The sequence below is a fragment of the Daktulosphaira vitifoliae genome, unplaced genomic scaffold (genome assembly GCF_025091365.1).
Source record: "Daktulosphaira vitifoliae isolate Bord-2020 unplaced genomic scaffold, ASM2509136v1 Scaffold_2, whole genome shotgun sequence".
NCBI lineage: Eukaryota > Metazoa > Arthropoda > Insecta > Hemiptera > Phylloxeridae > Daktulosphaira > Daktulosphaira vitifoliae.
The window spans coordinates 41,203,770-41,217,901 of NW_026099573.1; the positions used below are offsets into that span (position 1 = coordinate 41,203,770).

A 14,132-nucleotide genomic window follows, 5' to 3' on the forward strand; every position below is an offset into this window, starting at 1 on the left:
AAGAAAAAGAATTATATTGATATGTTCATTTTTAAAAAAGTTACGGCAGTTTTTAGTAAAGAAAATTGAAAAAATTTCGAAAATTAGCGATTTTTAAATTTGTAATTTTTTCGGAGGTTTCCCCCATTANACAGACAGAAAAAAAACACATCATAGTAAAACCAATACCTTTTCAGCTTCGCGTCGAAGCTAAAATTAATTACGTAAAATGTTTGTCAATACTAATACTCCAACATAAATTTAATTCAATTGACATAAAACTAAAATATACAAGTATTATATATTATATATTCTCTTATCTGTGAAGTTTTCAATGTGAAAATGATCAAGAAGAAATACTACCTTCATTGTTCTACACTTTACTTAAGTTTCAAAGGAGAAGTTTCAAAGTGATAAATTTGAATATTTTCAATGGAGCGTATGATGATATCAAAAACGGAGCAAAATGATACCACAAAACAAAACACTTTGGTATGGAAAGTCTGTCGCTAATGGATAATAGTTGTCCTTAACCACGGCGTAGAATGTCCCTTTTACCTCTGGTTGTTTTTTAAGCCCTTATAATTACAACATACTGTTCTCTATACATTATATAACATATAAATATTCATAATTTATTAGATTGTCCACGATAACTAACCAATAATAAACAAATTATTCATAAAACTTTCTTATTTTCTATTAATTTCATTCTACTTGAAATAAAAAATAATAGAATTTAAGATGTTTCATGTAAGAAATAACAATAAATAATAATTAACTAAGACTTTATTAATTATTAATAAAATCAATGAGCTTCAAATATTGATATAAATAAAACTTCCAAATTATAAAAAATTGTACGACGATTGTAACTAATATGAATCGCATAGTAAAAATGTTTAATAAATACGAGTTATGTAACTAATCAAATTTTTAAGTAAATAATTGAAAGGTAGCCATTAATAAGATAAATGATAAAGTTTACTTTTTATTGCATAATGTAATGTATTATCAAGTAAATTAAATTATATTAATGATATTAGTAAAGTTTTACAATAAAACAAAGCAATCCTAACGAATCAGTAAACCTAATACTAGGCCTAAAAACCAAAATTATTTCAGTTTTTTCCAATTGTTTTATGCCTTGGTTCACTACATCGACTTTTTTTTAATATAAATTGAAAAAATAACTACAGAAACCATAAATATTATGATACCTTAATTGAACTTAAAATATGACTTAGATTTGGTTAAGTTTTAAAAGCGATTTTACAGTACTTTCGGATTCCATACTTATTAACGTAACAAATTCTTGAAAAAAAATCCGATATTAGATATTATAAGTTAATTAAGCAATAAAGAATAAGTTTAAAAAAATTTTGTTTTTTTAAGTATGGCATGAGAAATTTCTTCTTATAAAAGTAGTAAATAATTTATAGTAGCATACAGATGTTACTCTTTCTTGAAACAACATGTATTAACGAAGTCTTTACAAAAACTAAAATATTCTTCGTATTACCGGAAGAAATGTTTTCTTTTTCACGAACACTAAAAGTTTGCAAAAATATTTAACAATATTATACGATATCTTAAAAATTATATGATGTAAGAAATATTTATAAAATAATATTAACTGCTTTATAACACATAAATTCAAAGTTAATATTGCTTAAGCACATTTTTAATATTATTAAAGATTCATATATTTCATAATTCTACTAAAATGACGTTTAATTATATAAAAGATATTATTATGTACTGTTTTTTTTTTTAATAAATTATTCTGAAGAATTATTATTTTATCAATTACAATGATTAGTAATTGATAGTATATGTTTAGCGTTGAAAATGATAACATTGTTTCCAAAATACGTATGTGCGATTTTTTTAGTAATTTTTGAGTTTTAAATTAATAATATTTTAAATATAATTTCAATTTCAAATATAACCCAGTTAATTACTTACTAAATAAAAATATTATCGCAAATATTTTTTTAGTTACATAAATTTTTCAATTTATCAATTATTAAGTACTATTTGTTTCGTTTATTATACTTTATAATGTTGTCAATTCCTTTTTTTTAATGATTACATATATAATTAACTATTTTTATTATATCAAACGTAGATCTAGGTTTTAAAGAAAAGGACAGAAGAAAGCTCATATTTTTTATGCTAAATATTCGTTATAGATATTGAAATTTTTATGACAATATTTATTGCCTATAATTGAAACGTTAAAAAGAATAGTAATATTATCTAATACAGTTATAAGATCTCTTCTATCCTTTTCTTTATAACAATAACCAACACTTCCCAAATTAACACGTTAAAATTTAAATTTTTATACATTATTAAAGTCCATATAAATTTAATATTATACATTTTTTTTATAGCTTTTATTAAATTAATAAGAAATTATGACAGTAATCACAGGAATTGGTCGATAATNTTCGTAAAATGAGTAAACTATCTTAATTAATTTTGAGTTTGACTTTTAAATTGAAGAATAAAAAATGTAAGTTCATCTCAAAAATCTCATCCCCTGTAATTTTACTGTAAAAATCTATTTTAATTTATCTCATCAAAAACTGTAGCAAGATACACTTCTATATTATGCTAAAACACTAATGGAATTCATATCAAAGGTATTTTTCAGACTTCATAGAAGAATTAATGAAAATCATAATCATAATGCAGCAGGTTCACTAGGTGATGATGTTACTTTTTCATGAATAGTTAGACATTAAAAGAGAAATCATTATTTTTGTTTATTTGTAATACAAATGTAAAATCTGCTTATTGATAAACGTAATGAGTTTTTTGTAATATTTTTTTTTTTATTATTCGTCTATTGAAACATCCTGTATCCATTTTCTAACGAAAAGTATTTTATGTTAAAACGCTGCGACAAGAAAAAGTAGTTTAAAAACAGTGTAGGTATACTTACCTCTCTTATTTCCCACCTGCCTATAACGTTTACTACAATACTGAACCTATATATAATATAAGCTTCTCGTACAGGCATGAGTTCAAAAACGTATACCAGCATATATACATACCACACCACGTGCACTATAGAATCGATAAGAGTAGGTCTCCCCACTAGTTGTACTACCCTCGGAAAAACCACCCCTCTTTACCTCTTTCCCTTACAGTTAGCTCTACGGTCGCTGCCGTAACTGTCTGACAAAGTTTTTCAACTAGTACAGGGTGAAGGAAGGGTGAGAGAAATGCGAATTACCGCGTGCAAGCAGTTTTACACGTATCTTCTCAGCAATAGCGTTCAGCAATATTTATAGATCTCGTGTAGACCATGTCTTTCCTCTTCCTCACCCAATGAGGTTTAACACAAACCATCCTTGTCTTTATTTTCAGAAAACCCTCGAAATTTATGTTATCCATGTGTGCATGTTAACCAAAAACCTCAAGTACACTCTTATATCTTGTACACTCTAATATTTTTAAAATGAGAAGATAAGGTATTTTAAATTATTATTATACCTTACAACTAAGAAAATACTATTAGAAATAATTTATAAATAATAATTTTTAGTTAAATTAAAGAATTAATATTATTTTTATATAATTACAAAAAATATATAAAAAATATTCAAGATTATCATTGTATAGAGAAGATATTAAGAAAAATTTAATAAAAAATTATCTTATTAATATGCAACAGTAAATTTTATAGCATTTTATAGTTTGTGAAAATTTAAATTTTCATGTGATTATTTTAAGGTATTAAAAATTAAAATACGTATTGAGAAAAATACATCATTTTCAGGCAAAACGCACAATAGATAATAGATATGTAACTTAATATCTAGTGTAAAGTTTCTTTTGTCAATTTCTTAATACATATTTCAATTTTTGATACTGTAAACAAATGAATATATTCAAAATTTACAAATATTTAAAGTGCTGTATAAATTTACCTACAGAACTATAAACAATGATTTTTTAATATATGTAATAGAGAAGTAAAAATAACCAACCAAAGTGGGGACGTGGCACAGTTAGGTCCAGTATAGATTTAATCTGACAATGATTAAAATCACTATCATTAGAAACGTTTCGATGCAAAATTGTAGATAGTGTTTAATTCTAAGAAATTGGTGGATAATTACAAAAGCAAAATTAACTCCTATTTTCTTATTTATAACATGATTAGTAATTCTTAGATTCAAAATATAATATATATAATAATCAATTTTTTAATTATATACTATATAATTTTTATAATTAATTGTTTTCAAATTATTATTGATTTTGATTTTTAATATGTTAAAAGTAATTACTTTTAATCTACTTTTTTTGCCCTTTAAAAGTGAATGTTTATAATAAAAAAAAAATTAATTTACTACCATAACTTTTTGCTCAACTTGCAAGTTTCAAATTGGCATAATTAAATTTAAAAAAATGGTATTGTTAAGATTAATATGCACATAAATTTAATAATTACTATTTACAGTAAATTTATTAGTAAAGCTCGATTTTTTTGCATTTCTATCGTAATAGATAACTTAAATAGAAGTAATAGTAATCATTTCTAATTAACTTTTGGTGTTCAAAAAGAATCTACAATTGAAATATGCAGAACTGAATTAATTTTAATGATTTACTTTTACTAAAAAAACCAATGAAAAAAAAAGTTATTAAAAAGATTAACTCAATTGAGCGTATTATATAATTTGATTATAATTGTAAAAATCCATTGTTAATTCAGAAGAAACTAACAATAATTTTTTTAGAAATTATTTATGTAGCAATATGTTACTAAAAAATTTGGAATATTATAGTCTAGTAGTAGCACACACAAATAGAGTAAAAAAATTATTAAATTACAAAGTAAAATGATTTATAAATATTTCAATATTTAATCAAACTATTAAAAAAATATATTCAAAAATTACATTGAAAAAGCTTAACTCGTATGCAAAAATTGTTTTTTTGATTTCCCCTGCAGGCAGATTTAGAGTCAAATTTTCAAAAAAATTATATGAAATGAAAGAAAAATATCTAAGGTTTCAATATAAAAAAAAATAATTTTAATTTGTTCATTTTTCAAAAAGTTATGACAATTTTAAGTATTAAAATATTTCATGTTAAACAGTGTTTTTTACATTAAAATTATAAGTTTTGTTAAATTCGACGGACATTTTCCTATAGAAGAAAAGGTGTCGGGACAATTTTTTGTTTTTTTTGAACTTATAGTATTTATTGTAAACTTTAATTTGATATATGTTTAAAGGACGTAGTATTTCCGGAACATTTTCAAAAGTTAAAAAAGTTGCTATTTTAAATCCTTCCTGTGAGCAGGTTAAGTGTTAGATTTAAAAAAAAATGACATCAAATGAAAGGGAAATATTTATTGTTTCAATAAAAGAAAAATTAAGTTGTTTTGTTAATTTTTAAAAATGTTATAGTAGTTTTAAGAAAAAAAAAGTGAAAAAAATGACGAAATTTACCGATTTGAAAAATTGCATTTTTTTTAGAAATTTCCCCCATTTACGGGGAACGAAAGAATTTTTTTTTTAATTTTTAAGAGTGATATCTTTAACTACATACGATTTGTGATCTTTTGACATATTGTTTATCAAAATCAGTCCAGTGAGAGATGAGAAAAAGTTACAACAGAAACAAAAAAAAAAAACACATCATCGTAAAATTAATACCTTTTCAGCTTCGCATCGAAGTTAAAATTAATTTATTATGTATTATTTCATTATTTATATTACAAAAAATTTAATCAGACTTTTTTTTGAAATTTTTCCGGGTCAAAAACAATGTCTTGGTTTATAATCAGAGTACCAACTAATAATTTATGAATAATACTTATTGAAATAATCTAATACTAATCTATACGTTGAAATAAAAAATGTGTAATAGAATGTAAAAAACATACCTTTATTTTTTTATCCTTATTTACAGTCCTTCTGCATCTAGTCCCAGAACACTAAAAATAAAAAAAAATAATTATTTATTTTATAACTCACTAAATATTTTAGTTACAACAAAAAATTAAAAGGTAACGAATATTTAAGACTAAATAAATTATATACAATTAGTTTCATTATAATTAAATTTAATAAAAATTGATTTTTAAAGACATATTTCAGCTCATATAAACTTAATGAAATTTCATGTTTATAGATTCAAAATCGTTATTGTTCTGAATCCTCGTACCTTATGAACACTGATAGAATCTCAAAGCTAACCAATTGACCAAAACTTATAAATCTTTTATTAGTCAATAAATTCCATGCTCGTACATATTTCTTTTCTATTATTGCTCTCTATAAAATTTGACAATGTAATAACGCTAGTGATTAGTCATTCATATTTAAAAAAACTTTACCGTGAAATAAGTCAAAAAGACAAAAAAATATATAACTGATACCAATCAATAGCGCATATAGAGAGGTATATTTTAATCTTTTTTGACCGTTCAATGTTTATATAAAAATTTTTATTAGCTATTTTTTTGTTTGTTCATAATAAGCAGTGAGTAAAAAAATATCTGTAATGACAATTGAAAAATGTTATTAGAGCCCCTTACTATGAATTTGTAAATACGCCCCTGATATCAATGACATCGTCATCAAAACATTACAGGTAATTGTCAGCATACTTGATAAAATCCTAAATAAACAAGTGTTCACGAACTCTTGCTTATAACTTAGAAGTAAAAATTTATATCGTTATAACCGTAATCAAAAATATTTCAAAATATTGGTTTGTGTCAAACGATAAAATGAAAAACAGAAACTAGTAGCAAAAAAAAGTAAAAAATTACTGTTTAGACTCAAAGATATCAGCTAAATTTCAATCATAATATGTTTATCATTTAAATATGTTAAGTGTTTGTAATGGTACATTTATGTATGGCAGTGGCGCAACCAGGGGGGGTGTTTTGGGTGTCTGGACACCCCCCTTGGACCGTATTTTTTATTTAATAACTATTGAAAAGTGATCTATTTATATTAAATTTATAACATAAAAATCATAATATTGCAGTCTTCATAATGCAGACGATTTATCAGAACAAATGGTTTAAAATATTATTATGAAAGTCCATAATAATTTATGTATAAATTCAGAAATATTTATCTTGGTTAAAATAAGAATATTATTTGAATCTTGATGTAAACTATTTTTATTTTTATTATATTTAGAAATAATTTACATTATTCAGGTTCTTATCTTTTATGATAGGCAATTAGATATTGATGTAAATTTGTAATACGAAAACCGACCACGTGGCCATCTAAGTTATTATTAGTTTATATTAAGTCTAATAATATTGATAAATTAATAACATCAGTTGTCCGATATTTATTCTCAGTGTCGGTTCTTTGAGTTATCTACGTATTTGTGTGCATGTGCGATATAAGATATTATATAAACGTGATTAGGTTTTGTATTTCTAATCTTACAATATAATATACTGTTTCGTAAAATGAGTAAACGTGTTAATAAAAGTATAACTGACTTTTTTGCCAAAAAAGTACCGCGGCAGGAATTAAATACAAATAATGCGAAATTTTGTCCGGAAGATGATTTAAGCCAACAAATAGAAAATGTACATTGTCAGCACGATAATCTGCAGGTTAGTTTATTTGATATTGAATTATGTGTTGGTAAAAAGTTATCAAATAAAGAAAAAATAGATTTTTTTCAAAACACATGGACCCCAGAAAAAACATTTATTTTCCCAACAACAGAATTTAAAAACAAAAAAAAATTGAAGTTTCAATTTAGTTGGTTGGAGAAATGGATTTGGTTGGCGTATTCACATAAAGAAGACGGCGCGTATTGCAAGTATTGTGTTATATTTAATAAAACGGAAGGAGGTTCTCAGGTTTTGGGTAATTTTAGTCTTAAGCCTTTTAAAATTTGGTATAAAGCAATAGAAAAATTTAATATTCACGAAAAGTGTAATTATCACCTCAAAGCAGTTGAAGAGTATCAGAACATTGTTGCTATTGAAGCTGGAAAACAAGATTCAATAGATTTACAATTAAATAAAGCTTCTAAAATGCAGAAAGAATTGAATAGAAAAATAATTATTCCAGTAATCGAATCTGTGGTTTTTTGCGGAAGACAGGGAATTGCCTTACGCGGACATCGGGATTTTGGAATGCTAACGACGGAAAACCCAATAGAAAATGACGGTAACTTTAGAGCTTTAATGCGATTTCATATGAATGCGACAAAGTTGTCTGGTGATGAATCTTACGAATTGGCAAGAACAAATTGTGCAAAAAACGCGCAGTATACAAGTTGGAAGATTCAAAACGAAATTATCAGTTCTTGTCATGATATTATTTTATTTAAAATCATTGATGAAATCAATAATAGTAAATGTTTTTCGGTAATAGCTGACGAAACGGCAGACGTGGCTGGCATTGAACAATTTTCGTTATGTGTTCGTTATTTTGATTCTAAAAGTAAAATAATAAAAGAACAATTTTTAAAATTTGTACCTGTTATGGACTTAAGTGGAAGCGCACTTGCAAGTATAATTATTAAAGAACTTACTGACATGAAAATTGAAATGCAGTACATCAGAGGACAGGGTTATGATGGAGCTGCATCGATGAGTGGGAGATTCAATGGTGTACAATCATGCATAAAAAAAGAATATAAAACTGCTATATATGTTCATTGCAGTGCGCACAGTTTAAATTTAGCTATAACTTATGCTTGCGGTGTACAATCCATTCGAAATACTATGGGTACAATCGAAAAAGTTTTCGTATTTTTAAATACTCCAAAAAGACAAGCTGCATTTTCAAAACATGTCAAAGAACTGAATCAAGAAAATACTCATAAAGAAAAACTAAAACGATTATGTATGACAAGATGGGTTGAAAGGCATGACTCAGTAGAAGTGTTTGATCAACTTCTTCCTGCTGTCCATTCGTGTTTAGAAGAAATGACTAGTTGGGCAGACAACGAAACATCTACTAAAGCTCATATATTATTATTAGCTTTAAAAAATTGTGAATTTAATGTAAGTCTTATTGTTTTAAAAAAAATATTTCGGTATACTGTATCTTTATGCAAATACTTACAAAAACCTGACATAGATCTTATTCAAGCTCTAGAATATGTCAACAATGTGATACTTCAAATAAATTCAATTAGGAATAATGTCGATGAAGAGTTCTTAGAATGTTTTGAAGAACTTCAAAGTAAATCAAATGATTTAGATTTTGAGATAAAAATTCCAAGAATTACAAAAAGACACACTTATAGTCAGAATACTCCCAATAATACAGTTCAAGATTATTTTAAAGTTTTTTTATTTATACCTTTTTTAGATACATTTATTAGTCAGTTAAATGACAGATTTATTAATCATAATGAAATTATTCAAGGTTTTCAATTGCTTTTCCCGATTGCACCTCTTACTGAACAACAAGAAAAATTAATAAAAAATTTGGCGGAATTTTATGCTAACGATGTAGAAAATTCATCAAATGTTTTAGCTGAAGTAAAAATTTGGCATCATCAAGTTTTTAAATTACGTGTCGAAACCAATTTAAAAATGGTTACTGCTATTGAAGTAATTAGTAATTGCAATATTGATCTATATCCCAACGTGTATAAATTGTTGAAAATTCTTTTAACGTTACCTGTAACTTCATGTGAAGCTGAAAGGTCATTTTCAACTCTAAAAAGAGTTAAAACTTATCTCAGAAACTCTATATCAGCATTTAGACTTAATGGATTAGCAGCTTTGAATATTCACCGCGAAATTACAGTTACTACAGATGAAATTATTAAACAGTTAAGTGAGAAAAAAAGACGATTAGATTTTGTAATATAAAATGTTTTTAAAAATTGATTGTAATTTTTATTAAAGTAGTTATATTTATAATTATTTATAAATATGTAACAAAACATAATATTTTTAAGCTCTGAAACAAACATTTGAAAATATATATATATTTTTTAAGATTTATATCTGTGATATTATGCATTTTTAGTTTATCAAAAACTCGATACCAGAGACGTATTTTGAAATATGTTACGGGGTAAGGTATTTTAATGAGGCAGACACCCCCCTCAAAATAATCCTAGTTGCGCTACTGATGTATGGTTATAAATGTAACTGATTATAAACATTAACACGTAAAGTATACATGCACTATCATGTGGGAACTTTCAGTTTCGTTTGTGATGTCTGCACTGAAGTATTATCACTATTCGATGTGATATAAAAGAAGAGGCGAGAGGTTATGTAAAAATGTACAAAACATTACTCTCTTAGTTTTTTCCAATATAACAAAAAATTATATTAAAATCATGATGTATCTATGGTCATATGAAAGAACCACATTAAGAACATATACATTTATTTGTAAATTTTTTATCAACAAAAATTTTAATTTAATAAAATACTGAGGTTGCAATTAATTTTTAGACATTACACGAATAAAAAAAAAATTAATCAAATATAGTTTAAATATTTTGTTTTAAAATACCATCTTAAAATTTCACAAATATATAACAGTGATTTAATTACCGGTATAAATATAAAATACAATAAATATATACCTTAATATAAAAAAACATTGAGTTTTATTTTTTTTTTTATGAAATACAAATCCTTAAAAATGAATTTTATTTATCAATATATTGAGAAAATTCAAGTTTATCATATATATCATGAAATTTTTAATTTCGTCAGATATTTCTGTCGTTATCATTGAAATCGCATTTTCAGGGAGTTGTTTGTCATTAATGGAATAGCGCCAAAGTGTTTTTTCAATTATTGTAGGCAGTAGAACAACAGTACTCGGTTCATAATAGTCATTAGGAATAGAATTATATTAACTGACAAAGAATCTTCGTGTTTCTTCATAATTTAAATTTATATTTTCTCTAATTTATTTAACAACTTCCACAAAATCTGTGTATCAATGAATTCTTTATTGAATTTTTTATTGTCAGTGTTATCTTTCAGAGAATTAACTACCTGGATACATATCTATTTCAAAAGATAACGATGATAAGAATTGCTTTAAATATTCCAGATAATTAGACATTATTAGAAGCTTATATTCTCCTAGTTTTAGTAAGTTAATATAATTATTTAAGCAATCTACTGGATTAATAGTCACAAGAGATCCCATTTTTAAGCACTGGTATCCATAGCCTTTTAAGTAATCAGTGAAAGTAGAGATATAACTTGCATACCTGCAACTTGACAACTAGTACACTTGTCAAACCTTAACATCGTAGTTTTCGCGGTTAACTATCTGATTGCTGCCAGAATAACCTCTAATATATCGAAAAACTTGTGATTTTTTACAAATTCATTTAATTTTTCCTTTATGTAAAGGGACATATAATCCTTAGATATACAGGAAAAACCGCCAGTATGTCTTTCAAGTTATTTATATTATTTTCATCTATCTTTGCAGCAAAACAAAGTGTCATATTAGATAAAAGAAATTCTATATACATTTTTAGAATTTCAATTATAATCAATTAAGTATTACGTAAAAATTATGATAGTTAATTGATATATTGTTATAGTTAACTGTTATATATAAAGTTATATAATGATAATTTATGTGAAATTCAATTTTCAGCAATGTGTAATTTAGATAATTTTTTTATCTCATATATAAATAGTATTTTGGAATTTATTTAATTATAATTTTGACTTAAATTTATGATTTACATTTGTTAAAATATATTTATATACATATGTATAATTAAAAATTTCTATTTTCAAATTTAATTTTTGTTTTTTTATTTTTATTTCATATGTGAGTCAATATTAATATTGATTTATATTTCAAATAGAAAAAAATTATCTGAAAATAAATTCTAAATCCTTGAAAAAAATGCTACTAAAACTTTTTTAGTCGTATTTAAATATTTTCTATTATGAGTAGAAAAGATTGTTAAATCAATCAGTGGCGAATTCATGAAACTACACCTACTATTAGTCTTGTAAAAATACCATCACAAAACCAATACTGTCTCGGCTTCATAGTGAAGCTAATATAATTTATTAGCTTCGATGCGAAGCTGAGAAGATATTAATTTTGCTATGATGTGTTTTTTTATTATTTTTTTTTGTGTCTGTGAACGCTCAATATCAGCTCTCGCTGGACCAATTTTGATGAACAATATGTCAAAAGATCACAAATCGTATCTATTCGAAGACATTACCCTCAAAATTTGAAAAAAATTCCCTCGTTCCCCATAAACGGGGAAACCCCCCTAAAAATTACAAAATTAAAAATCGCTAATTTTCGACATTTTTTCAATTTTTTTACTTAAAATTGCCATAACTTTTTTAAAAATGATCAAATCAATATAATTTTTTTTATAGATACCTTAGTTATTTACCCATCTTTTGATATTTTTTTGTGAATATTTGGCCCTTTACCAGCCCACAGGAAGGTTTTTAAAATGGTGTCTATTTCAACACAATTTTGGAAAATGTTACGGAAAGACTGACACTTTTATATATACCTTAAATAAAAGCTTATGTAATAAACTTTAATTTGAAAATAAAAATTTGATCTTTGGGTTTGTTTTTATGGTAATAATGACTACCGTTTTCAAAAATATGCTATTTTTGTGTTAAAATTCTGGGTTTTGTATTTTATTTTACTTTAAAATACCTGACAAGGGGAGTACACAGATTTTCATACAAGGATTCCAATCCCCGCGTATGCCAAGGAAATATTTAGCATTTTTTTCTTAATAAATTTTAAACTCGTTTGATTTTTATTTCATTTATATTCAATAACATCAATAAAGATCAAGGATCCCATCACTGTAGTCGCCACTCGCGAGAAGAATTTTCTTATTCATATTAAAATTATTTTACTATATTTTAAGTTTTAGCTTCGATGCAAATTGAGAAGATATTTTTTTGTGACTATCATTTATTTTCTCTGCTCTAACGTGACCTACTTTTTTCAACGATACGTCAAATGACTACAATGCGTATCTAGTTGAAGATATTACCTTCAAGAATTGAAATAAAATTCTAATTTATCAATTAAACAGTTACTTATCCCATGTTCTCCTTACAGACAATTAAAATCATTCATTTCTAATGTTTTCAAAATATTTATTGACGAATCAAGTTTGATATGATAGGTTTAAACTACAAAATTAAATCATTTTACTTTGTAATTTAATAATTTTTTTACTCTATTTAAGTGTGCTACTACTAGACTATAATATTCCAAATTTTTTAGTAACATATTACTACATAAATCATTTCTAAAAAAATTATTGTTAGTTTCTCCTGAATTAACAATGGATTTTTACAATTATAATCAAATTATATAATACGCTCAATTGAGTTAATCTTTTTTATAACTTTTTTTTTCATTGGTTTTTTTAGTAAAAGTCAATCATTAAAATTAATTCGTTTCTGCATATTTCAATTGTAGATTCTTTTTAAACACCACAAGTTACTAAGAAATGATTACTATTACTTCTATTTAAGTTATCTATTACGATAGAAATGCAAAAAAATATTGATCTACTCTGATAAATTTACTATAAGTAAAAACTATAAAACTTCCTATTGCATATTAATTTTAACGCTACAATTTTTTTAATTCTTATAAATTTTTTTATTTAATGATGTCAATTTCAAACTTTCCAATTGAGCTATAAGTTATGGTAAAATAAATAATTTTTTTTTTATTATAAACATTCACAAAAATCAACTTTAAATGATTAAAAAAATAGGTTAAATATATCATTTTCCTTACTTTTAACATATTAATAATCAAAATTAGTATTAATTTAAAACAATTTTTTTTTCTTAATTATTTTTTTTTATACGTAAAGACTTATTTTTTAATTTTTAAATTAAAAATTTTATTAAATTTTTATACGCGTTAAAAGTAAAGAAATATACAACTACTTTATTTTTTTTATAATATCTCCGTAAAAATTACAATATTAAATTATTGAATATCAATTTCATACTAAATTGAATTACTAAAATTGTTACTTATTCATATATAATAATTATAAATCAAATAACTAATCGAAATAAAATTAAGGGAATGAGAGTTATTGTTGTTTTTGAAATAATCTATCAATTTCTTAAAATTAAACACTATCTACAGATTTGCATCGAAGCGTTT

General features: G+C 24.5%; 1 protein-coding gene across 1 annotated transcript in view; it reads right to left on the minus strand.

The window, feature by feature from the left end:
• LOC126899347 (neurexin-1) overlaps positions 1 to 14,132 on the minus strand; it is a 154,397-nt gene that overhangs the window by 111,529 nt on the left and 28,736 nt on the right. Inside the window, exon 3 of the mRNA XM_050674151.1 lies at positions 5,894 to 5,944. Coding sequence (XP_050530108.1) covers positions 5,894 to 5,944 — 51 coding nt within the window. The remainder of the gene's footprint in view (positions 1 to 5,893; positions 5,945 to 14,132) is intronic.